A 27769-nucleotide genomic window follows, 5' to 3' on the forward strand; every position below is an offset into this window, starting at 1 on the left:
TTGAAGTGTAAATGATGTCTGTGTGCTGATGAGCCCCACATCTGTTTGGCATCTCTCCTTGGATATTCAGACATCTCAAAGGTAGCATTTTCAAAACCAAACTCTCTCCCTCCCTTCCCCAAAGCATCTTAATTAATTGCAGTCATACCTTCCAGTTGCTCAAACCAAAAGCCTTGGCGTCATCTCTGATTCTTACTTTTTCTCTCATGCTCCGTAACAGTTGTCAGAAAATTCTGTCGATTCTAATTTCAAATATATCCAGAATCTGGTCACTGTAAACCGCCTCCGGGGGCTGTCACTGTGGCCCAGGTCCTTGCTACTGCCTGACTTCATTAATTCATTACAGCCTCTCTGCTCCTTTGCGTCTAGTCTAAGACTCACACAGGGGCTAGAACGATGCATTTAAAATGTAAGTTAGATCATGTTACATACCTGCTTAAAACCCACCGAGTCCCCGAATTCCACAGAGCAGAAGGTGAAATTCTTAACTTTGACCTGCAAGGCACCATACAGTCTTCCTTTCTTTGCTCCCTTGTTTGGCCGTGCCCCCAACTTGCATTCCTTCTGTTCACTCTGCTCCGGGAGCTCTGGCTCCTTGCTAACGCTCTGATATCTTAGACCAGTTCCCAGCGCAGGGCCTTTGCACTAGCTCTTGCCCCAGACATCAGGATGGTTTTGTTTGCTCCTTTACCTCCTTCAGACATCTGCTCATGTATCTTTTCAGTGAGATCATTTTTGACTGCTTGTTTAAAATTACACTCCATCTTCCTCCCTACCACTGTTCACCTTGCCTTTTAAAATTTTTTTTCTCTATAGTATATACTTGCTACCTTTTAACATAGGATATAATTTGCTTACTTAGTGTTTCCTCTGTCCCCTTCCAACTAATAATATAAGCATGCTATGTACAGGGAATTTTGTCTGTTTTGTTTACTGCTGTATTTTTAGCAGCTGGAATGTTTTCTGGTATATAATAGGTGCCTAATAGTTACTGACTATATGAATAATATTTTCAGTGCTCTTTTTTGAGTGATTAAAGATGCTGAACTTTATAAATTATTTTTACACTTTCAGTGAAAGTGCAAGTGTTAGTCACTCAGTTGTGTCTGACTCTTTGTGACCCCATGGACTGTAGCCCACCAGGCTCTTCTGTCCTTGGAATTCTCTGGGCAAGAACAGTGGAGTGGTTGCCATTTCCTTCTCCAGGGGATCTTCCCAATCCAGGGATCGAACACAGCTCTCCTGCATTGCAGGCAGACTCTTTACCCACTGAGCCACCAGGGAATACCCTTTCAGTAACTGGATTTAAATATGACTTGCTTTGCACTAGGGAAATGGTTCTATGTTCAGGATGGATCAACTGGGTATCTTTTTCAGAAGTAGTGATGGTTATTAGTATCTTTCAAAAGTTTCCTCATATAGTGCTAACGTGCACCAAGGTTGGAACCACGTGCTCACGAAAGTGTGAATCCACTAGGTGTGCATGAGAGTGAACCATCACTGCTGTAGCGGAGATGCAGATTGGACTAGCTCAGGCATTAAGGGCAGATGTCAGACGTTTGCAGTGAGAGCTTGGTCATGAGTAGCACAGCCCGGGGGGCTGGTAGGAGAGGAGTTGGGGAGGGGTGAAGGGAAGGTGGAGTAGATGGAGCGGACAGAGGGCACACCCAGTAGCTGTAGCAGGAAGGGAAGTTTGTTCCCCTGCTCCCTTGGCAGCTGTTGGCAGTTGCTTTCTGTCTAAAGGCCATAGTTCCATTGGGGACTGCCTAGTTAGTAATTCGTGTTAAGGCAGATATATTATATTTCTGAGACTCACTAATTTTTCTTCTCTCTGAAGTAATCAGGAAGGAGCTCAGTTCTATTTATTTATTTATTTATCTTTTTGAGAGTTGTAAGTTAAGTTTTATTTGAGCAAAATGAGGACTGTGGCCCGGGAGGCAGCATCTCAGATGGCTCTGAGAGACTGCTCCAGAGCGGCAGTGGGGAAAGTCAATATACAAGGTTTTGGTGAAGGGGGAGTTCAATACCATGCAGCACTCAATTTACAAAAGGTTTTTTGTTAGTCATGAGAGTCTGATGTCACCATGAAGGGATTTAGTGCTTCTCTAGATATGAGGAGATGCAGTGGTTGAGATCTTAAAATCTGTTCCTAAAAACATCCAACTGTGTGAAGACCTGTCCCACCAGATTCCCTGGAGCACAGAGTGCCTCACTCCACCCTAAACCCCCTCAGGGGTTGTTGAAGGTCAACAGCTATGGCAGCATGGGGTTCAGACTCTGTAGAGGCAGATGGCAAATGCCTTGTTCAGTCTTTGGCAGTGCCCTTGGTAAGTGCCAATTTGTAGTTGACACGGCCCCCTTGTGGTCATAAATCCTACCATACTTTGGGGGTCATTTCATAACCATTTTGTCACGTGTTGCTGGGAAGGCTCATCCCCAGTTCTGAAGAAGGTTTTGTTGATAAGACACTCAAAGTGCTATTACTGGACTAGGTCTTAATAGTCAAAGATCTCTGGACACCTGTCTTCTAGTTAAGGTCCAGGAAAGTATTCCCTCTCGTCACATCTTTTCATATCTGCTGCTGCTAAGTTGTTTCAGTCGTGTCTGACTCTGTGTGACCCCATAGATGGCAGCCCACCAGGCTCCCCCGTCCCTGGGATTATCCAGGCAAGAACACTGGAGTGGGTTGCCATTTCCTTCTCCAATGCATGAAAGTGAAAAGTGAAAGTGAAGTCACTCAGTCATGTCTGACTCCTAGTGACCCCATGGACTGCAGCCCACCAGGCTCCTCCATACATGGGATTTCCCAGGCAAGAGTACTGGAGTGGGGTGCCATTGCCTTCTAGAGTTACACTAGTACAATCATTGATCATGTATCGAACTATACATTCAATCAACTGCTTCAAGTCTAGTCATCATTTCAGTTGAAGGCTCAGTCATATACTTGGTAATACAAGAAATAATAATCTTGTGAAACAAGCAAAATACAAATGGTATAGTTAATAATATTAGTGGAATTAAAAGTAAATATTTTAGCCATGAGCCTCCCACACCAGTTTTTTTTTTTTTTTAAAGATTGTCAAGACTAGGGAATGGGTCACTTAGAGCAGAAATGTGATTTTTCATGTGCTTCAAATGTATTACATTAAAGGATTTATCAGGTACAAAAATACAGCATTCAGTTTGAATTATAGCACAGATATCTCTCTGAGATGCTGTAAGGTGTCAAGGGTCTTGCAGTTGTGTAGCACTGCCTTTCTCATCATAGAGATCTCAGAATTCAATAGGTTAATAGCCCAGTTACTATCATTTAAAGCTTATGAAAGTTGTCAAGGCTTAGATATGGTCAATTACATCCTCCAACCCCATTGAAGGCACACTCACACACACAAGCTGCTAAATGGTAATACCAGTAGAATACAGATATTTGACCCATTGGGATCATACCAATGGTAGATTGGTTGGGGTTACCTGTAATTTGTTAACATGTATGACCTTAAATTCATGGGAATCCCAGGCTACACCTTCGTATCATCCCTGTAGATGTCAAGGACATAAATTAGTACCACAAATCCACTGAGTTCCATACCAGTCACTCTCTCTAAGGGTAATAACAGGCATAGTTCATAAAGCACCCAGCCTTGTCTCACAGTTACCAGGTTGATCATTTTTAGTATGATTTAACCGTTCCCAACATAGAGGAGGGGCTTCCCTGGTGGCTCAGAGGTTAAAGCATCTGCCTCCAATGTGGGAGACCTGGGTTCGATCCCTGGGTCGGGAAGATCCCCTGGAGAAGGAAACGGTAACCCACTCCAGTATTCTTGCCTGGAGAATCCCATGGATGGAGAAGCCTGGTAGGCTACATACAGTCCACGGGGTCGCAAAGAGTTGGACACGACTGAGCGACGGAACTGAACGGAACATAGAGGAGCCTTTAAACTTAAAGGACCATAGCCTGGTGTTAACCATGTAGATCCTTTTTTATTGAGACTTAGCTCATCACTCCGATTGAGTTTATTTATTTTGTTTTCATCTTATTTTTCTTTTTCTTTCTTTTTCTTTTTTTCTGATTGAGTTTAAATGACCCTAAGAGAAAACTTAAATCTATGGCCAGCCTCAGAGCAACTATTTTTAATTGGCCAGGTGAGAGGATCCCATCTAGAATTATTATGAATAGATAGAACAGGACTGAACACTCATCTAAAACAAATTTCCTAGGAGGTATCCAATCACAGCCCTAAAGAACAGAAATCACCAAGGTAACCTAGAAGTTGGAGAAGGAGATGGCAACCCACTCCAGTGTTCTTGCCTGGAGAATCCCAGGGGTGGGGGAGCCTGGTGGGCTTCCGTCTGTGGGGTCGCACAGAGTCGGACACGACTGAAGTGACTTAGCAACCTAGAAGTAATAGGCACAGGTAATTGGCCACAACCCAACAATTGGATTGAGTTTTAAACTAGCATAGAATCATGTCCATGATAGAAAACTTGTGATTGATAGGCGTAGATCCAAGGAATCAAGAAAACATTATAAATGATCATAAAAGTCAGATCAGCATCTTGGGCAAGCTGTCTGCCTCTGATGTCGTCGTCTTCTCGTTCTAGTGTAGTGTAGTTTCCTCTGTTTGAGCATTGTTTTAAGGTGAGTTTGAAGTCAACAGGCCTCTCTATGGACCAGTCCAGCTTAGGGGCCTTTAGAAGTGGGAATTAACTGAAGAGTCAATTTCCCTTCAATTTCACTGGGCGTGAGCTAGTTAAGAGTACCTGATAGAAAGGTCCTTCCATCCAGGTTGGAGACAGTTCCTTAAATTATGTCTTCTTCCAGTCTTGATTGAAGGTCATGTGTGAGGTATCTGATCCAAATTTGTCTGCACTCCCTGAGGAGGTGGATTGGGCGCACAGGACTGCTGCTGGTACCAAAGCTCTGGTTCCTCTTGGAGTCCAGTCGAAGGAAGGAAGTCCACTCTGGGTCCCTTCGTGGTCGCCGTGTCAACTTAAAAAGATGTACAAATTGAGAGTTGTAAGTTTTATCTGGGGCAAAATGAGGACTGCAGCCCAGGACACAGCATCTCAGATGGCTCTGAGAGACTGCTCCCGTGAGCTCAGTTTTAAATAACGGGTCCAGCTCTCTGAGCACAATGAGAATAACTTCTTGCAACTTGGAGAAAGAGATTTGAGCTATTTTAACTTAACCTATTTTTTTGGGCTCCAAAATCACTGCAGATGCTGATTGCAGCCATGAAATTAAAAGACGCTTGCTCCTTGGAAGTAAAGTTATGACCAACCTTGATAGTATATTAAAAAGCAGAGACATTACTTTGCCAACAAAGGTCTGTCTAGTCAAGGCAATGGTTTTTCCCGTGGTCATGTATGGATGTGAGAGTTGGACTGTGAAGAAAGCTGATCGCCGAAGAATCGATGCTTTTGAACTGTGGTGCTGGAGAAGACTCTTGAGAGTCCCTTGGACTGCAAGGAGATCCAACCAGTCCATTCTAAAGGAGATCAGTCCTGGATGTTCATTGGAGGGACTGATGCTAAAGCTGAAACTGCAATACTTTGGCCACCTCATGCGACGAGTTGACTCACTGGAAAAGACTCTGATGCTGGGAAAGGTTGGGGGCGGGAGGAGAAGGGGACGACGGAGAATGAGATGGCTGGATGGCATCACCGACTCTGTGGACATGAGTTTGAGTGAACTCCGGGAGTTGGTGATGGACAGGGAGGCCTGGCGTGCTGTGATTCATGGGGTTGCGGAGAGTCGGACACGACTGAGCGACTGAATTGACTGAACTGATCAGGGACGGAAGGGATAGATAGTGGAGGGCTTTGATATGCACGCTCTGGAATTCCTGTCTGCAGTTGAAATGATTTCTGTTTCCTCAAAGTTTCAGAGAAGGTGGGAGATATGATCATAGTTATTTAAACAATATTTATGTGATTAGTAATGTGGCAAGGAGTTAGAAGGGATGGCTCTGAGGAGGAGCAGTGAGTAAAAATGTCCTGGAAAGCAAGACAGAGTGCGAATAAAATGGTGAGAGATGGCGGATCCAGCAGGAGAAGGGCAGGAGACCCAGCCAGCCTCGGATTTGGAAACAGAGCAAAGAGACCGCAGACCAGTGTGATTAAGAAGGCAGCGGTTGGAAGGACACCTAAAGAAGGGGCCAGAGACTTCACGTGGTAGCCACTGCAGATGCAATAAGCGTCCCAGGCCTTGGAAGTCTCCTTTTCATGGTTAAGATTGCCAGTTGTTATCTCTGCCAGGCTCTCGGGCAATGAAAAGCTTTCAGTTACAGCCTGAGGGTCCCAGTTCTGTGAGGTGCTGGGAAGGATTTCCCTGATATCCTCAGTGTGACTTATTTAGCTTTTATCACTACTTCTGCTCTAACCAACCAAACTGAGGTTCGGCCTAGTTGATGAGCAGAACAGATGCCCCTCATCCTCCCCCTTGGACAACCGAGTTCTCCTCTAAGTGTGGAAGCCGTCAAGATGCAGAAGGCTTCCTTCGCCCGGGGGTGGAACTTCCCCTCTGCCCTGCGCGCTCCCAGCGGTCTCAGCGTCTTTGCCCTTAGGTGTAGCTTTGCCGTGTTTGCCATGCGCACAGCACGCCTCCCTCCTTTCCTCCTGTGTCTCCTCGAGGCTCCCAACAGGCGGCTCTCCCCGGGCTTCTCTCTCTCCCCCGAGCCGTTGGTCCCCCCTGCAGTTCCCGTCTTGGCAGCGTGACGGGTGACTGGCAGATGAGTGTGTGTCGCCGATCCACAGCACCGGCGGCCTGTCTTCACCTTGACGTTGCTCCCTGAAGATTGCGACTGATTGCTCTGAAACCCGGTCCAGGTGACGCCAACATCTGCAGGGCTGGCAGGAAGTAATTTAGGGACTAGTTGACATTTGAACATGGTTAACTATATAGAAGTTTTTATCCTTCGCGAAAGTTATCACCTCCAGCTGGCTTCACGTAAATTGTCCTCGCTGGTCTGAACCAGTGGGACCCCCACCCCCCGCCGCCAATCCCCGCCTTTGCCAAGGGCGCCCTGAATCCCTGTCTGTTGCTTCACCCGCTGTAGTCAGCCTGCGCAACTGAGGATTTTGTTTCAGTTTGTACTTTTACAAGTCTTAAGAAAATTTGGAAGCCATTTGCGGTCTGTTTATAATCCTCCAAGCCTGTGTTTCCTAGGTAACATTTTAATGTCTCATTTTGTTCTTAGGTACGTACACAGACATACAGTCATTGACTAGTTTTAGCCTTTAACCTGAATTGGCTATAAGTAATATTTTTTTTTCTCAATAAAAGCGGTATTAAACTGAAAGTTGATTTATCTACAGTCTACATTCTGACTTGGGTTTCTTTTCAAATACCTTACTAAACTGTTTAAAAATGGGAACAAGCCCTTCAAAGATCTTGGTTGTATGGCTTTGCTTATTCAAATCCTCTGTGATTTGTGTAACCCAAGACTACCAGTGAATTTGTAAGAAAAGTCAGTTTAATTAAAATGTCAGTTTCCTAAATGTAATTATTTGTTTCAGACTATGAAGGATTATGTTGGGTAGCTTTTTATGAAACACTGGAGGGCACTATTATGAAATTCCCTTAGCAAGGCAAGGAGTGTGATGAATTTGACAGAGCTGTTTGTGGCATTCTGCATAAAAATGCCACAGCCTGTAGAGGTGCTCTGGACGTGTCTTATAATGTTGCTGGTTCCCAGGGCTTAGCCTCCTGGAACTGCTTTGGATGCTGTCATTTTTCAGGTTGAACTGGCCAATGTGGTCACAGGGAAAGCTTCATGAGCGATGTCAGTGACTGTCAGCTCATGAGAAAATGGGCCTTAATTGAATCTGAGGGCAAAATGCTCTTGAAGATCTCAATAGAAAGCTGGCATGGGAGAACCAAAGTAAACCTTTCTTTTCAAGTTTGAGTTTGTGCTCCATTGGAAGAGAAAAAATGCTTCTTTTATGGACAATAAGGGGGGATTCCCTGGTGGCTCAGACAGTAAAGCCTCTGCCCACAATGCAGGAAACCCAGGTTCGATCCCTGGGTCGGGAAGATCCCCTGGAGTAGGAAATGGCAACCCACTCCAGTACTCTTGCCTAGAAAATTCCATGGATGGAGGAGCCTGGTGGGCTACAGTCCATGGGGTCACAAAGAGTGGGACACGACTGAGAGACTGCACTTCACTTATGGACAGTAAACCCAGGGCAGTCACCATCTGGTCCACCTTGCCCCAAGGAGTGGGCCTGGAGGCAGGATTTCTAAAAGCTTAGGAGTTAATCAACTAGAGTGAGAGTTTTATCATATGTAGATAGTTTCTGGAATTGTGACTTATTTCTGTCCTATTCGTTCTAGAAGATTTTGGATTTTCCTAAGTCTGAAAAATCGGTTTCCTATCATCTCTCCCTGTTGTCAGCACTTTAATAGTATTCAGACCTCAGTTACCTTCCCTAATTTGAGGGAACCAACTGGCAGAAGTCAGGCTTTCTTCATTACAGAACTTGATTGCACATTCTCACTGTGCTGGTGGAGGAAGTCATGTTTCTACTGCGGTGAAAAGCACATAAGAAAAGTTTACCTTTCAAGCCATTAGTAAGTGCACTCTTCAGTGGCATCAAGTACATTCACAGAGTTGTGATGAGATATTTTACCCTGAGGGAAGCTAAGAGATAAAGTGATAATTCACATAGCAACTTTGTGTGAGAAGCTGTGCTGGACCTCAGAATATGTGTGTGTAGGAGGTATTTATGTGACTGGATAGAATTTTTACGATTCTGCATCTTCCTAGTGGGAATATCAGACCACCTGACCTGCCTCTTGAGAAACCTGTATGCAGGTCAGGAAGCAGCAGTCAGAACTGGACATGGAACATCAGACTGGTTCCAAACAGGAAAAGGAGTACGTCAAGGTTGTATATTGTCACCCTGCTTATTTGACTTATATGCAGAGTACATCATGAGGAATGCTGGGCTGGAAGAAGCGCATGCTGGAATCAAGATTGCCGGGAGAATTATCAATAACCTCAGATATGCAGATGACACCACCCTTATGGTAGAAAGTGAAGAGGAACTAAAAAGCCTCCTTGATGAAAGTGAAAGAGGAGAGTGAAAAGGTTGGCTTGAAGCTCAACATTCAGAAAACAAAGATCATGGCATCTGGTCCCATCACTTCCTGGGAAATAGATGGGGAAACAGTGTCAGACTTTATTTTTTTGGGCTCCAAAATCACTGCAGATGGTGATTGAAGCCGGGAAATTAAAAGACGCTTACTCCTTGGAAGGAAAGTTATGACCAACCTAGATAGCATATTAAAAAGCAGAGGCATTACTTTGCCAACCAAGGTCCGTCTAGTCAAGGCTATGGTTTTTCCCGTGGTCATGTATGGATGTGAGAGTTGGACTGTGAAGAAAGCTGAGCGCCGAAGAATTGATGCTTTTGAACTGTGGTGCTGGAGAAGACTCTTGAGAGTCCCTTGGACTGCAAGGAGATCCAACCAGTCCATTCTAAAGGAGATCAGTCCTGTGTATTCATTGGAAGGAATGATGCTACAGCTGAAGCTGCAATACTTTGGCCACCTCATGCGACGAGTCGACTCACTGGAAAGACTCTGATGCTGGGAGGGATTGGGGGCGGGAGGATAAGGGGACGACAGAGGATGAGATGGTTGGATGGCATCACCGACTTGATGGACATGAGTTTGAGTGAACTCCGGGAGTTGGTGATGGACAGGGAGACCTGGCGTGCTGTGATTCATGGGGTCGCAAAGAGTCGGACACGACTGAGCGACTGAACTGAACTGAACTGAGTGACAGTGATGCAGCATAGTTGAGAAAATAAAGTGATGCTGTTTGTGTATCATGTGGCCATATTTAACAGTTCACACACATGGTTACCGCAAAATTCATCCTTCAAAATAGTTTTTAGCAGCCCTGTGATTCCATTTCATGTATTTATGATTTTGCTGAGGTATAGACACGAGGCTGCTGTCAGGATATGAGCTCAGCAAGCCCCCCAGTGCGTATAACTCACAGAGGCTACTTGATTCTATACATGTTCCCAGGACAGTAGTGATGAAAATTTTTGGGGTGTTGGGATCAAAAGTACCCTGTAAAGAAAGCTAACTATAAAAATAAAGTGGCTTAAGAAAAAAAATTTTTTTAATTGAGATATAGTTGACAATATTAGATTGTGGTAATACAACATAGTGATTCAAAATTTTAATAGATTGTACTCCATTTATAGCTGTAAGAAAAAGGTGTTTTTTTTTTTTTAATATAGAAAATAGAGTACATTACTGAGGGGAACATTTGAAGGATAACAAGTGATTTAAGTGATGTCTGAAAGATTATGGGCTTCCCTAGTGGCTCCGTGGTAAAGAATCTGCGTGTCAGTGGAGGAGACATGAGTTTGATCCCTGGATGAGGAAGATCCCCTGGAGAAGGAAATGGCAGCCCACTCCAGTAGTCTTGCCTGGGGAATCCCAGGGACAGAGGAGCCTGGTGGGCTGCAGTCCATGCGGTCGCAGAGATTCGGACACAAGTTAGCGACTAAGCGAACAACAAGTGAAGATTATGGAAACTTCTGTTGCATCTATTTTGTATTTTACCTAGGTTTGTTTTTTTTTTTTTTTTACTGTTCCTTTTGTTACTGAAGAAAAATTGCTTTGTTTAATGCCAGCCTGCTTTATTTATGGTGAGAGGTAAAGACGAGGGCCATGTTTCGGGTATAAAGTTGGAGCCCACAGGCCCCTGTCCGGGCCCTGGCTGTGACGTTGGCCGTAGTTTTCAGACCGTGAGTGAGGAGGCTCTTGGGGAAGGGAGACCACAGAGTCGGCCCCGGCTCCGACGGGTCGGCCGTGTGACGTGCTGAGAGAGGGTAGTCTGGAGTTTTGTTTTCTGTTTTTGACAAAGGTGAGTCTGTTCCCTTTCGTTATGCTTTGTTTGCCAAGTACCGGCCCTGTTCTGGTGCTGGGAAAGTCTGAGATGCCTTGAGGAGGCGCTTCGTGAGAACTGTTTCTCCTTTCCGGGCCGGCCTCCATTCTCTGGTGCTGTCCTGAGGCCCACCCTGGAGGCGGCTGGTGTGCACATCTCCTCCGCGCGCCAGCTGCAGAGAGGTTTTCCGAAACCGCTCTGGAATGCTCTGCCGTCACTGCGGAGGCGTCCGCTGCCGGGGGCCCTTTCTGTGTGGCCCCTTCCCGCCCCTCGTGGCTCTGAGGGGTGCACCGTCAGGCCTGTCTGAGAGCCGGGCCCTTCCCCGCCGCTCGCTCCCCTCGCCCCGCGTGGCTCTGACGGCGTAGTCAGGTCAGCGGTGAGCGCTGAGGTTGGAGGAGGGTTCCCCGCCGCCCGGCGCTCCGCAGCGGCTCTGTCCAGCCCTGGAGGCCCTGGCCGCACCCAGACGGAGAACAGATGTAAACGGCACGAAACGGCAGGACAGATTCAGGTCCTCCCGCATACTGGTCCCGTTTCAGAGACTCAGCGGCCTCGTGTGACGAGTGGTTACTGTGTTGGACGCTAGAGAGAGAAAACACGTTGGTCACCGCAGAAAGTTCTCCGTAGGGTGTTCCTTGTGCTTGGTCCTGCAGCAGCGGGGATACCAGCGTCTTCTCTCGGGTTTGAAGCTCAGCCACGCACTTTGGCAGTCAGGTTATGCCCGCAAATCAGAAATCACCTGCTCCCCCTACAGAAGGACTGCGGGCGGCCTCGGGCAGACCGGCCTGTCCTGGAAGGGCTCCCTGATGGCGCTGGACATGCCCGCTGCTGGTTCTCTGCTGCTGCTGCGACAAATGACCACACACACAGCACCTTAAAACAGCACAGATCTGTTACCTCAAGGTTTACTAGTCAGAAGGTCAACACAGGTCCCATAGACTAGAATCATCTGGCCTGTGTTCCTTTCTGGAAAATTGAGAGGAGGTGTTTTCTCGTCCCTGCAGGTTTTTGAGGAAATTCGCTTCCTTAAGTCGGTAGGTCTGAAGTCCCGAAGTTTAGATGGCAGCTCTAGAAGCTGCCTACATTCCTTGGCCCCTGGCCCTCTTCCTCCAGACACAAAGCCAGAGAAGGCAGGTGGAACCCCTTTCACAGTTTAAATGTCCACTGCGTCTTCTTCTATCACATCTCTGACTTTAGCTGGGAGAGGTTCTCTTTTGCTCTGAATAATCCAGGACAGGCACCTTATCTCAGCGTCCTTAACTTTAATCATATCCGCAAAATCTCTTTTGCCATATAAGGTGGCATATGAGGGCATAGATTTCCTTGGGAGTGGTGTTATTCGGTCTACCAGATGCTTCTAAATTAATTCTTTGCATGTTATTAAGCAAAAATTGCTTATTTGAGATAGTTTATTTGAAGAAGATAATTAAGAGCATGCCATCTTTATCCACCTTGATAAAATATCACCAAGATATCTCTGAATTAACAATTTGCTCATATTTTATCTTTTTTTAAAAAAGAAAACCTGTACAAAAATGGTATTATCATGAAGATAAACATCTGAAATCAATGTTAAAGAAAATAATACTGTCAGATTGTAGGTAATTAATGTGATCGACTTAACAGCTTTCCCACATATTAGAATGCTTTTGATTTTTATGATGCCTCAATAAAGTCTGCTTGATTTTAATGTTTATTGCCATTCATTTGTTCACCTTAGATTTCTGACTCATTTCTTATTTATTATTAAAATATTATGTAACCATTTAGTTTAATCTAATGATTCTAGACTATAGTCTGTTATTCAGTGCAGTGATATTCTGTAATCAACTGTTCTTAATAGTTTGTGAGGATGTAGTATTTACCTTTCTCATCTTTCACTTTATTTATCTCATTAGCTAAGAAACCTTTCCAGCTTGGACCTACGTCATATCACTGAACTGGATAATGAAACCGTGATGGAAATTGTCAAGAGATGCAAAAATCTTAGCTCTCTCAATCTCTGCCTGAACTGGGTTATAAATGACAGGTAACTGCCTTAACATCTTCAAAACACTTTTTCAAAGGGAAGCATGTGTTCTGTGTACTAAGTACTGATTATCATTGTAATAAGGCATGTCTACTGTAAGGAAAATGTGATATAGCCATGACTTTTAAAATAGATATTTTTAAGTTTTGAAAAACATTTAGAAATATACTTTTAACCCATCCAGTTTTGGGGCTTCCCTAATGGCTCGCACAATAAAGAATCTGCCTGAAAGAGGAGACCCAGATTTGATCCCTGGGTGTGGAAGATCCGCTGGAGTAGGAAATGGCTACCCACTCTAGTATTTTTGCCTGGAGAACTCCATGGACAGAGGAGTCTGGTGGGCTACAGTCCATGGGGTTGCAAACAGTTGGACAGGACTGTGTGACTCACATTTGCTTATATTTGCAGCAAAGTTTATGTGCTAAGATTCATGTTTGCCTAAACAGTTATAACAACAGAAGTCTATTGAATCTTCTCTTTGTCACTCATCCAAGACATATTGTTTATTTGTCACTTTAATATTTTTGCAACTTTTTGTGGTTGATTTTACTGTTCATTTATCAAGGGAAATGGTTCTGAGAAACTATTTCAAACATTATGCATTCAGATCTTTTCTCTAGGATGACGTTTTGTTTTCTGTATAAATAGAATTTGTTTTGAATGTTAAAGTCACGTGATGGATAGTTTAATACCTAGTGTAAAGATGTGTAAAATGTTCAAAAAATAAGCATTTTAAAATGTTTTAAAAATAGTTTTAAAAATAAACAGTGATAATTGATAGGTCAGTTTTTCTCTGCAGTTGCGTGAGGGGAAAAAAAATGCAAGAACCCTTGAAAATAGACTTCTTTGTAATGAAAAACAACTGCAGAGTACCACTATTCTGTGCTTACTCTGTGTTTGTCCGACTCTTTGTCACATCATGGACTGTATAGCCCGACTATAGCCCGCCAGGCTCCTCTGTCCATGGGATTCTCCAGGCAAGAATACTGGAGTGGGTTGCCACGCCCTCCTCCAGGGGCTCTTCCCGACCCAGGAATTGAACCCAGGTCTCCTGCATTACAGATGGATTCTTTACCATCTGAGCCACAAGGGAGTCCTACTGCTGATTAGTTTAGGTGGATTCTTAAATATAGGCATGAGATAAGGTTCTTGCTCAATAGCTTTTCAAGATTAAATAAGTTTTAAAAAAGGCTACCAAAAATATATTGCTTTCAAAATAGAAAGCACTATTTCAGCTAAAATTAGAACCTATTTAGATTTAAATGTTTTTTGTAAAATAGAGCAGTGATTTATAAAGTTTGTGTCAGATAATGCTTTAAATTTAACATTTCCCCCTTTCACTTTTAATTTCCTTTTATCCTTTTAAGAGTAAAATCATGTAGACTCCATTTTCCCCAAGAATGGCAAATTCTAGCGACATTCCTATAAATTACCAGCATTACCCTTTAAATTATGTGTGATAGCTTTTGACTTGGCTCTTTCTTAGTAACATTTTTCTTGAAAAATTTACTAATCCATGGTCATCATTTATAAAAGGTGTTTATTGTTTCTGAATAATATATCAAAATCTGAAGAAAATTGATGAACATTTAAAAAATTAAATTTTTTTCTATAATCTACATTTCTTCCACATGATCAGTTATGTGACAAGTTTTAAAATAATCTTTTAAATGTTTTCCATAACAACTGATAAAAAAAGTAGGTGAAAAACATCATCCTGTGGTTTTAGGTGTTTAGCATTAGCTTAATATTCAGGTAAACTTCTTAGTAATGCTTCAGATTGAAAGGTGAAAACTGCAACAAAATGGATATGAAAACGATGGAAAAGACTCAGTACTTGGAGCCTACAGAGGTAAGTAAGATGCAGTCCATATATGATCATAAGGGTTATCTGCTCAGTAAACAGGTTTTGCTTTTGCTTAGATTTGTATCATTTACACAAAGATACTTAAGGATTTCTCATCTTCTGGTGCTTCAAATGCTTATGTAGTCATAACTGGGTATTTACACATGAAAAAAAGAGCAGCCTTCACCTTGCCTTTCCTTCCCTTTGTTAGGTTCCATCTGCTCAAATCCCTTTCCATAATATTTTAGTCTTTTTTTTTTTCCTATTTAGCTATAATGATTATTTGGTGTTTGATCCTAAATGCTGTACTGTAGAGATTTATTTGCAAGGAATGAAAGTGTATTTTTATGTTTTTAATGGAAAAGTTTGAATTAATTGAGAAAACATGCATTTTAATGAGGTTGAGCAGTAGAGTTTTAAAGATCAGACTCTTTTAGGTTTTAATTACACTACTTGCACTTATCCTGTGTACTGTAATAGGAGTTTCAAACATTAAAACCCACTTTGCAGTGTCATGTAAATTAGTCAGCTCATTGTTCTTGCCCTACTCTATCACTAAGCTAAGTAATATTTGTAATTATATTGGTATAAATCTAGGACTTCCTGTCAGACTTAATTATAATTTCAGCACTTAGCTGGGATGGGTTAGTAACCTTTCCCATGGAGGACACTGGAATGCACTAATGCATTTAGCCTATCAATTAGTGTCTGTTTTACATTTGTTCATTATTATTATACTCTAGTAAATCAGGAAACATTTATTAACCCCCTACTAAATACTTGGTGCTGTGCCTCAGACTGTGGGGCACTGAGTTCCTGCTGATCCCAAAGGTTTTCCTCTTTAAGTGACATAAGACTTAATGAGTGAGATAATAGTGAGCCTTGTAAGGATAAAGGGAAGGAAAGTAACCTTTATTATCCAGGTAATTGATAGGCACTTTACATGTGTTCTCATTTAATCCTTTCAACATCTTTTGTTCTGCTGAAGGTCATACTATTCCTATTAAATTTAGCCCATTTGTTTATTTTTTCTTTGGCTTTTCCGATTGGATGTGTTTTTTTCCATCTTTACTGCAGTAAAAATTGGATGGGGACAAACAAGAAAAAGCAAATGGCTAATGAGTCAATTTCCATTATAGTTGGAATTCACACACAATTGACATTTATACGTAACAGTCTTAGTTTTTTAAAAAATTGAATCTCATTATTTTCTTTCATAATAAAGTTATAATAGAACCTTTAGATACTATTTTATACCTAATGCCTATGAAAAGGATCTGTGTTTAATGCTGCTAGCTTTAATAATGAATTCTTCACATGAAGATAAAGTTTGATACTCTTCTCAGATCTTTAGATATAGGATTTATCCTGAATTTTAAAAGATTTTAACAATATTTTCAAAGTTCAAAATTTTAAAATATTTAGTAACTCAAGGTCTTTACTGTTAAGCGCACAGAACCTTTTAGCATTTTGTGGTTCTTGAATTGATCTGTGTGACTAAGACATGCTGTTCTTTATCTTTGTTTTTTAAAAAGCACTTTTTGTATTTAGAGAGTTAAACAGTGTGATATTTTCTTGTATTCAGAAGGATGGTCTCATAGTTATTTGACATTTACCATTGCTTTTGAATACAAATAAAAGCCAAAGAGGACACTATTTCTATTGATGATTTGAATTAAACATCTGGTTATTATTTCTCCTGTGCTCTCTCCGACTGGAAGTTTGTTGGAATGTTTTACTTGTATTTGATATAATTGTTTTGCTATTTCACATTCAATTTGGTCTTCACTGTTGTTTTTTTCTTTTCTTTTGATGTTTGGTATAGAGTCCAGAAGCTGCATGATTTTTTAAAAGAACTAAATGGTTCTTACCTAGCTAGAGACTTATTCTTTGAAATTGCAGTTTAAAACAAAATTGAATGTATTGACTCTGTTGAACACAGATAGCGGAGGACACTTTCTTTAAGGAGTTAATTTGCTGCGTGAGTCATATTTATGTAAAGAGGGCTGTTGCGTCAGTGAACATCCTAAAATTTGAGGAGTTTTAAATCTGAGATTGTTGTGACTAGTTTCTTTTAAGTATAAAATAACATTTGCAACATGTTACTGTTTCTCTTTATATGTACTAGTGTTTAGAATAGTAACTATAAATGTTTTCTCATTAAATAGACTTTTAAATAACAATATTTTGAAATTGCAAATTGGTGAGCCAGAGTTGAGTCCAGTCCACAAAGCTGTTTTGTTTGACCCATACAATATTTAAAAAATTGAGTAAGTTGCCAACTTTAAAAAATTGGGTTGTTCATGTAAAAATCTGAATTTGGGCCTTCTTTTGGGAAAGTTGCAGATCTAGCAACACTGGACCTATATTTTCTCATGTCAGCGATCTTTCCAGGATGAGTAATGGGCTTTTCTCGTCGGCCATTCTTCAATTTCTCTATTATTCCCGCCCAGCACAATCTATTTTATAATATCCACCTGTCCCTACCTAGTCTACAAATTGAATTCTCCCTTATTGAAATTCAGAATGTAAAGATTTTTAGGTAAGGATTTCTAGTTTTAAATCAAATAGTTCTTTTTAAATTGAGTCTGATAAAATATATTAACAGATAATAGAGAGTTAATTAGTTTATCTAAATTAGTTCTTCCTTATTTCAGACCTCAGAATTTTGGCCAACAGGTTGAAGTTACAGAGGGAGACAGAATTCAGCTTAAAATAAGTTAAAACCTTGGTTTTCATTGTCTGCCTTCCAAAATAGAGAACTCATTCCGACTTATAATTCAAACAGGAGTGTTATAAACAGTTTGCCGAATAACAGAGTTGAACTAGTATACTAAACTACCTCCAACTTCAAGTCTGTGATTCGAAGTGAATTTATTTGCAATGCTTAGTATTCGATTCATGATTCCTTTGTTTATAAAATTTAGAAAAACCTTAAGACTTTTCTTTTCTTTCTTTTTTTTTCTTCTCTTTTTCTTTTCCACACAGAGCCCTTTTTAGTCTTTTAGGCATTCTGAGATTGAAGTCATGGAGTGACAGATTACTCCACCGCCCCTTTCAGGGAGACTGACAGCACCCTGGCTCATGTAAAACTCAATGAGGCTTTCTATAAAGATTTTTCTAACTCCCTTGATCTTCTCTGGATGTTTATTCTGTTTCTTCTTTCAAATTTCCATTGATTCAATAAAAAACGGTGACATTTAGAAATAAAGTTCAGAGAGGATTTGAGCAGGTGTTGGCGATATAAAATATTTGCTGAGTGCCCATTGTGTTTTATTTCCAAGAATTGTTTTGTGAACATATGCTGTATATTGTTTTTATAAGTGTTCGAGGACTGGGTGGATAATCTACCATCTTCCTGTGAATGTCATGTCACAGTGGACTTAGAATTTTATTTCATTTCAACCCCTAATATTACTTAATTCTCCTAGAGACGGAGGTTTAAAGATTGCCCAAGCGGGGGACAAACCTATCCATTAAAATCCAGCAGGCATAGTTGAATTTGAGTTGGAGAATGTTTTGTTTTCTATTAAAGTTAAGTGGTCTGGAGGAGAGAAATACTTTTCACCTTGGAGTACTGAGTGTGAAGTTTGAACAGTTTTCTCCTATAAAAGCACAAAAACTTGGAAATAAAGAGGCATTAAAAATAGCGCTGCCCATCGAATCGGCTCCGCAGTGGTACTTGGAGCAGGGCTCTGCTGCCTGCAGAGACTGCGGAGGAGCCTGTCTGCATACCTTTGGTGCCTAATAATGTGGCCGGGCTGGTTGGGTGGACTTTTACTAAAACTGAGTTTTGTTTATTTTCCTAATTTCTCTGCGTAGTTTTGCATATGTTCTGTGTGTATTCGGATATTTTTAAGTGAGTAATCGTATTTTACTGAGTTCTGGGAGAACTGCAGGGACAGGATGGAGCGTTGCTGAGCGAGTGGCACTCGTTTGAGGCTGGCTTAGTTTTTTGATCCTCTCTTTTATAGTCAGGTGTTTGTAAGGCCATCCCTCGAACAGCACGATGCTGGGCTAAGTGTCCTTCCAGTCCCCTGTGCATGCATGTGTGCTCAGTCACTTCAGTCGTGTCCGACTTTGTGATGCCTTTGACTGTAGCCTGCCAGTCTCCTCTGTTCATGGGATTCTCTGGGAAAGAATACTGGAGACGGTTGCCATGCCCTCCTCCAGGGGACCTTCCTGACCCAGGGATCTAACCCACGTGTCTTATGTCTTGTGCGTTGGCAAGTGGGTTCTTTACTAGTGGTGCCGCCTGACAAGCCCTCAGGTCCCCTGATCATCTTTAAAAATGATGCCTCTGGTATCCTGTCCATTAGACCCTCTCTTTAAAACCATGCTTGTTTTTTGTAGTGCTTCTGAGGTTGAGGAGTATAATGTTTTCTCTCTTTTGTTTCTGAACCGTGGTTAATAATAGCAGGTGGTAATAGCTACCATTTATTACAATTTGTGTCACACAGTGTGCAAAGTGTTCACACCCTGTGTTTCATTTAATCTCTGCAACCCCGAGGAAGAAATGAGCCTCATTTAAAGGAGGGGATTAAGGTCCAGGAAGATTAGACCACTCTCAACTCCTAACTGGTGGAAACAAACTTGGAGCCCATTTTTCTGTCTCCAGAGCCCCACCTCTAACCACAGGGGGCACACTGTCTGCCTCAGGCCTCCTGCCCTGTGTCCTGGTTTGCTCAGGGCGCTCTAAGCCCCTCCCTGTGGTTTTGGGGTGCCGTCAGGTTCCTGTTTGTGCTGCCGCCCCTTCTGTGATCCGCATGTCCTGCTTTGGATGGCAAACTTTCTGGTCATCCTACCTCAGCCTATGCTTGATCTTTCTGAGCGTCAGTAGAGTGTTCCTTTTCTTCTCCTTATGGGATATCTGAGAAGTGAGAGTTTCGGATAAGACCTGTTGTTGTTCAGTCTTTCAGTCACGTCCGTCTCTTTGTGCCCGTGGACCGCAGCACACCAGGCTTTCCTGTCCATCACCATCTCCCAGAATTTGCTCACACTCATGTTCGTTGAGTCGGTGATGCCATCCAACCAATTCATCCTCTGTCACCCCCTTCTCCTCCTGCCCTCATGGGAGGTCAGGGTGTTTTTCAGTGAGTTGGCTCTTTGCATCAGGTGGCCAAAGGATTGGATTTTCAGCTTCCAATGAATATTCAGGGTTGATTTCCTTTAGGATTGACTGACTTGATCTCCTTGTTGTCAAGGGACTCTCAAAGAGTCTTCTCCAGCATGACAGTTCGAAAGCATCAGTTCTGATGTGCTCAGCCTTCTTTATGTTCCAGCTCTCAACCATACATGACTACTGGAAAAGCCATAGTTTGGAATATACAGACCTGTGTTGGCAAGTGATGTCTCTGCTTTTTAATACGCTCTCTAGGTTTGTCATAGCTTTTCTCTAAGGAGCAAGTGTCTTTTAATTTCATGGCGACAGTCACCATCCGCAGTGATTTTGGAGCCCAAGCAAATAAAGTCACTGTTTCCATTGTTTTCCCATTTACTTGACATGAAGTGATGAAACCAGATGGCATGATGGTAGTTTTCTGAATGTTGAGTTTTAAGCGAGCTTTTTCATCCTCCTCTTTCACCTTCATCAAGAAGCTCTTTAGTTCCTCTTCGAGTTCTGCTGTAATGGTGGTGTCATTTGCTTTTCTGAGGTTATTGATTTTTCTCCTGGCAATCTTGATTCCAGTTTGTGATTCATCCAGCCTGGCATTTCTTATGATGTACTCTGCATATAAGTTAAATAAGCAGGATGATAATATACAGCTGACATACTCCTTTCCTGATTTGGAACCAGTCTGTTGTTCCATGTCTGGTTCTAACTGTTGCTTCTTGACCTGCATACAGATTTCTCAGGAGGAAGGTCAGGTGGTCTGGTATTCCCATCTCTTGAAGAATTTTCCATAGTTTGTTGTGATCCACACAGTGAAAGGCTTTAGTGTAGTCAATGAAGCAGAGGTTTTTCTGGAACTCTCTTGCTTTTTCTATGATCCAACAGACGTTGACAATTTGATCTCTTGTTCCTCTGTCTTTTCTAAATCCAACGTGTAGATATGGACGTTCTTGTACTGTTGGACCCTAGCTTGAAGGATTTTGAGCATTACTTTACTAGTGTGTGCAACGAGGGCAATTGTGCAGTAGTTTGAACACTCTTTGGCATTGTCTTTCTTTGGAATTGGAATGAAAACTGACCTTTTCCAGTCTTGTGGCCACTGTTGAGTTTTCCAAATTTGCTGGCATATTGAGTGCAGCACTTTCACAGCATCATCTTTTAGGATTTGAAAGAGCTGAACTGGAATTCCATCACCTCCACTAGCTTTGTTTGACTAAGACCTATAGATTTTAAAAACATCTAAATTTTGTAACAAAAACATTTTTTCCCCCCAACAATGCCATTTACAAATGCTCTTCATTTCTTCCTAACTTTATTAAGGAAAAGTAGAAAGTGTTGCTCATTTCTATGTCTAATATCACATCTGGCTCATATTTGATACCAAAAAGAATTTCAAGATGAATTTAGAGTAGATATTTGTTTAAGCATGTGATGATGCACCTTTATTTTTATAAATATTTTAGTTTCTATAGATGCTCTCTGTCAGTTGTAATAAATTAATCATTGCAGAGTAAAGGAGAATACTAGGTGCTATATACTTTGAGTAAGTATTACTGAGTTAAAAAGAAGGAAGTTAACTTCATTCAATGTTTCAGTACCTTTGGTAAAAAAATAACTGCCATAACTAATCTGTATGGTATATGTGATTTTTCAAATAGCTGATGATATTTTTCTATAGAACAGAAAGTTTCTCTGATGAAATGATGTGTGCTTTTATCCTCAGATGAAATTCAAATTAAAGGTACTTTTTCATTGTTTGGTATGTAGTGATACTGGATATCAGTTCTGATACTGGTTTTTTGAGTAATTCTAATTATTGAATATCACTTAAAGGAAATATTAATTAATGTATAGCACTGAAGCATTTAACCTAGCAGTTACTTGAAAGGAAAATCTATATGAGATCACCTATATCTTATCTGTGTCAGCCAGCTTTGATATTTAACTCCAGTTCTGAAGATGGGATGGAAGCTGGATTTGACGTGGATGAGATTGTCTTATTGATTCTCCGTGTTCGCATTATTTTGTCTTGTGGAATAATGTCAATTTTTATGACAGTTCCAACATATAATGGTAATTTTTAATTTCCACTTTGTCTTTGGTTCCTAGTGAGCGATGATAATGTGTAAGTAAACATTTTTTAAGTAATAATAATAGAGCTTTTATAGTACCATATTATTGGTATTCCTGGATGTGCTGTTTAAATATTGCTACTGATTCTGTGTTTTTAGGGCAATATAAAGATGAGTGAATGTATATATTAAGCAGTTAGTTTGTGGGATTAAAAATCATGTTTTATATGTTATGAAATCATAATTTATGATCAAATTATGGGAAAGGATGGACACAATTTATATGATGAAGAATGCACTGTTGTGCATTGGGAGGCTTCCTAACCTCAAACCCATTTTAAAATTGCTAACATTGAACAAAATCTTCACCTATTGATGAAAATAATAATAGTTTATTGACTGTTCAGACAAATATTTGACTTCCTGCCCTGCCTCCCCTTCCCCGAGGAGTTGTTTTATTCTTAATCCCCAACCAGAAATGGTAATTAAAATAACTCACTGTTGTCAGAATTTTAAAATGCATGATAAATGAAGCCCAGTAAATAGTGAAAATATGGGAAAGGTGATTAAATCTGACAATTTCCTTGTAAAAGGCTTGAGGTGATATCTCCTGTGATTAGTTATTAATTTTGTGCAAGAGATTTTGCTTCAGCCTAAAATATTTTATGAACAGTGGCGTACAGCAATATCTTAGAAGATAGGTACACCCATGTTTAACCAGAGGAAAAATTGCTGGAACTTGACTGGTAATAATTAAAAATGGCAGACCTGACATGTATGTGCTGGGGTCATTTTCTGTATGATGGTCCTTTTAGAAATTAAAAAAGAAGACATGACGACATGACGAATGACAGAGTACTTTCAGCTTGAACCTTTTTGCCTCATGAAGAGGGAAAGGTTTTATGTGTATCCTTCCTCAACTGATAAAATATTTAATCTAAGGCAGTATAAAATTACTCCTTGCTTACTGAAGTTCAGAAGTTAATGAGACTTGTTTCATTAACAGTTCTAGTTGCATTGCCAATAATTTGCCTTAAAATGAATGCGAATTCCTTCATTGTTAAGGAAAAGAGGAAATAGCAATGGTGGTTATACTGAGTGCTGTATCACATCGCTGTGGCTGAATCCATGGCAGCCGACATTGTGTGGCTGTGTAATGTTTTGCTTATGACTCTCTCCTTGTAAGGGGAACCTGCCTCTTTGTCTTTGGCCATCTGTCCCAACCTCAGCCCCGGGTACCTCGCATAGAGCTCAGCTCAGAGAAGCAGTTAATACCTGTGTGTTGAGGGAATTATAAATGCTGCTTTTGTAGGATGTGTAAGTTTGTTTTTAAATTTGGCTTGAGCTCTGGTTAAAATCCAGGCAGTTGGTTCAATGTCCTCTTTCTCCCAAGTTTTTTTATTTCTGAATTAAATTGATACTTACTAAAGTAAGGGCTACTGTCCTTATCTGGATTCAGATAGAGCTTGCTTTATGTATTACATACTTTCTATCTGAAAGCAGTAGCTCTGTTTCTTGGACAGTGTGCTCTGTGCTTAGTCTCTCAGTCATGGCCGACTCTTTGCAGGCTCCTCTGTCCATGGGGATTCTCCAGGCAAGAATACCGGAGTGGGTTGCCGTGCCCTCCTCATAGGTTTTAATGTTGAATCATTGGCTTCTGTCTTTTGAATAGAGTCTTTGGAATACTTTTAAGTAAAGACCCAGAAACTTTGCTCTTCATATGTAATGATATCTTATATTAATTGAAAAGAGGCAGAGGAGACAGTTACAGCTTTTTTCTCTGTTTCTTGGTGAGAAGAGTATGGCTGTATGAGGAAACTGTTGCAAGTTTTTTCTTTATTCTTCCTGTAGCACTTTTAAGTGCTGCTGTTTAAGTGTATGTTTAATATTTGGTTAATTGTTAGTATGAACCTAAGCATACTGATTAAGGGCAGGTTCACATTAGAACAATTATCTGGTTAATTGCTCTGGTGCAAAAATAGGCTAAAAAATCATCAGAACATCAACTTGTGAAAGCACTGGCAGGAGTTGCAAAACCACCGAGCATCCCTGCTGCAAATCACATCAGCAAAGCAATTAATTTAGGCTAATTGCTTTTCTGTTTGTTCAAGATGCACTTTGGAACTGTCTTTTGAAATCATGGCAATTAAGATTAGTAAGCAATATAACGAAAGAATGTTAGAATTGTCACTGTTTTTCAAATATGGTGACTATTCCATATGAACCTATATAGTAGATCTGTCACTCATGTAGGACTTTGAGATAATTAAAGCAAAATGGGAATATGTTAGACACACAAGATTTCCTTTAAAAGTAAATTGAGTAGATTATCTTTCTCGAACGGTAGCACCGGGTTATCTTTAATCTGTAATTATCGATTCGAATTATCTAATTTCAATAATGCCCACTAAGGAGGCTTGTTCACATAGGAGGAATGTCCCTAACCACCAAAGACGGCACCGGCTGGTGGCATTTTCTCTGGACAGATGTGTATTTGGCTTCTCATATGGCTTCTCGTAACGTAATCAGGATTTTTGAATGTCTTAAAAATCAGATTAGGCATCCCTCTGTTTTTAAAGTTTTCCTTTGTCAAGTATTATAATTTTGGCAGTGCCAATTTGTCTAAAATTGAAAACGACTTGAGTTTCCAACTGTTTCTTTATGAAACATGTTGTAACTGAACCTCAGCTAAAAAAAAGTCAAGTTTAGGAAATTAACCATTCGCCAAACTGCTTCTCTGTTCACCATATTGTCAAACAGCAAGTAGTTATTTCCTTCATTTCTCTCCTTCCTTAAGGAGCAGCTCTTATCACGCAGTGTGTTTAGTAGAATATCCTGCCCCATGAAATTACCCAAAGCAGTTGTATTGTATTGGATTAAGGACTGTGGCTCTTGAATCCTTTAGAGATAGTCATGCACTTTTCACTTTCACACATCGGAGAAGGAAATGGCAACCCACTCCAGTGTTCTTGCCTGGAGAATCCCAGGGACGGGGGAGCCTGGTGGGCTGCCGTCTATGGGGTCACACAGAGTTGGACACGACTGAAGTGACTTAGCAGCAGCAGCAGCAGCATGTTAAAGGAAGTTTTGGTAGTATTTATCATTTAGTGACTTTCTGTAGCTGTGACACAAAATTTAGAAAGATAGTCATTAAAATTAGATTTGATACAATAAGTTACATTTCAAGTTTTGCTTTGGCATTCTACTTTTTGCTTGTTCAGTTCAGTTCAGTTTAGTCGCTCAGTCGTGTCCGACTCTCCGCGACCCCATGAATCACAGCACGCCAGGCCTCCCTGTCCATCACCAACTCCCGGAGTACACTCAAACCCATGTCCACAGAGTCGGTGAAGCCATCCAGCCATCTCATTCTCCGTCGTCCCCTTCTCCTCCCGCCCCCAACCTTTCCCAGCATCAGAGTCTTTTCCAGTGAGTCAACCCATCGCATGAGGTGGCCAAAATATTGCAGTTTCAGCTTTAGCATCAGTCCCTCCAATGAACATCCAGGACTGATCTCCCTTAGAATGGACTGGTTGGATCTCCTTGCAGTCCAAGGGACTCTCAAGAGTCTTCTCCAACACCACAGTTCAAAAGCATCGATTCTTCGGCGATCAGCCTTCTTCACAGTCCAACTCTTGTTAATGGATATAAAAATCTTTTTCTTTATTTCTGCTTAAATCTGTATGAATCGATCTCTAAAGCCTCGCTGATGAACTATACCACAAAACTATTTTTCTCTAGTGATCATTTTCATGGAGAAGAACAAAAGGATATTTAGTTTTTGCAATGATATGTTTTTCTTTATTTTCTTTTTAAAATAAAATGTCATAGTTTCTAGAAGTGTAGCATACTGATCCAGATTTCTTGGTGATTCTATTCATTGTGAATTGACTAGAAAACTACATGCTGAACGTTAAAATATCAAATCAGATGAAAATAAATATACTGATTAAATAGAAAAATGTTGAGGACTCTTAGAACACAGAAAAACAAAGAAATGTAAATGATGGTATCGGTCCCTAGGTCTGGATGTTCGTCTTCCTTTAAGTCTGTCATTGAAGCAACAGAGCAGTGTTCTCTAGATTGGGGAAAGCTCAAGCTGGTTCTTCTTTCTGGTTTTAAAACATGATTCTGCAGTTATTTATAGTTGAAAGATGGCATAGGTGTTATGAAAGTTTGTCACTGCTTTGCAGGCTGTAGAAGATTGCACATTGTAGCCACGCATTTCGCCCACCGCTGTGTGTGTGCCCATGTGCATTAAGATGTAGCTGTCCTCTCATCAAGAGGGCCTCTCTCCCTAGCCCCTTGCACCTGCCCTGGCTTTGAGACTTGCTCTGACCAAGAGGACGCAGTGGAAATTTTGTGGGAGGGCTTCCAAGGTTTGGCTTCAAGAGGCCTTGCAACTTTTGTTCTTGCCTTTCTGGAAGCTGCCCCGCCCGAGGAAGCCCAGAGTAGTCTGAGAACGGGAGATCACATGGAGATACAGGTCTAGCCAGGGTCATGTGTCAGACGTGTCCCTGAGGCCATCCAGCCTCATGCAGAACTGTGGATTCCTGCAGCCCTGTGAAGAAAATCAGCAGGACTGGGCCACTGAGCAATTGGTCAGGGACCCGTGGTCCAGGGACCCGTGAGCAGATAAGGGTGGTTTTGTTAAGCTGAGAAGTTTTGGCATGGTTTGTTACTCAAGACAGTGATTTTGTAGCTGATCTATGTTGAAATTTTACAGTAAGTTGCCAAGAGTGTTTTATTCGTTACCCTATTTAATTATCACATCAACTCTGTGTCATAGCTGTCATTGCATGCGTGCGTGCTGAGTCAGCTCAGTCATGTCTGACTCCCTGCGACCCTTATGGACTGTAGGCCACCAAGCTCCTCCGTGGGATTCTCCAGACAAGAATACTGGAGTGGGTTCCTTGCCCTCCTCCAGCGGATCTGAGCCACCGGGGAAAGCCCTATAGGTATCATTATACTCTATGAGGTTAAAAAAAAAAAGACTCAGAAAGGTAAAGGATCTTGCTGACAGTCAAACTAGTAAGTACGGTCAGGACTGAGTGCAGATCTCCCTGACCCCAGTCCCATCTCCCAAACTTGCCACGAAAGCTTATTCTAAGTGTTAAAATACATTTAGTTGCAATGAGCAGTTAAACCTACTAGTAGTGTCTGTTGAATATAAGTGCTAGCTAAATTGCATTATAATAAATATCCTTGATTAAATAAAATTACAATAAAATAACATCCATTTGAAGTTTCTAGTGTTTCTGTTTAATTTTGAGTATTTGCCTAAAAAAATGCAAGGGGAAAAAGACAGGTCTTCTGAAAGGTGTAGTGTGGATACAAACTTAAAAGTACGTAAGTATAGGGCCTTGATTTTGGATATATTTAAAACAGTTTTCCGTGCTTCATATTATTCAGAATAGAGCCTTTTCTACCCTATTGTCTATAGTCAGGGAGAAGTGGAAAGGAGAGTCCGCCACTTAGAAGAATTATGGCTGAAACTTAATCACTGTTCTGTTTGTTTTTAACATCTGTGTTTTTTAATAATAAGTCTTGTAAGGACATAACTTCTATGGCATATAGTCAATAATGGTACTAACACCTATGACAAAAATACCACAAAAAATTCCACAAATAGAAGTGAGAGTCTTTTCATGTTTTAATGCTTTTACTTTTAACTATCACCTTAAAGACCATACATCAGTAAACTAGTTAAGACTAGTAGGTGGTTTTGATGTGTATACCGTAGCTCATCTCACCGTTTGCTAGAGCGGCACACTAATCAAACCTGCCTCAGGGCTTTACTGCCTG

General features: G+C 41.2%; 1 protein-coding gene across 2 annotated transcripts in view; it reads left to right on the forward strand.

Annotated features, from left to right (window-relative positions):
• FBXL17 (F-box and leucine rich repeat protein 17) overlaps nt 1-27769 on the forward strand; it is a 526365-nt gene that overhangs the window by 170346 nt on the left and 328250 nt on the right. For both annotated transcript variants that reach the window (XM_088838428.1, XM_055430119.2), the window contains exon 6: nt 12806-12936. In XM_088838428.1, coding sequence (XP_088694554.1) covers nt 12806-12936 — 131 coding nt within the window. The remainder of the gene's footprint in view (nt 1-12805; nt 12937-27769) is intronic.

This window comes from Moschus berezovskii, chromosome 8 (genome assembly GCF_049115385.1).
Source record: "Moschus berezovskii isolate FMDL1 chromosome 8, NW_MosBer_1.0, whole genome shotgun sequence".
Classification (NCBI taxonomy): domain Eukaryota; kingdom Metazoa; phylum Chordata; class Mammalia; order Artiodactyla; family Moschidae; genus Moschus; species Moschus berezovskii.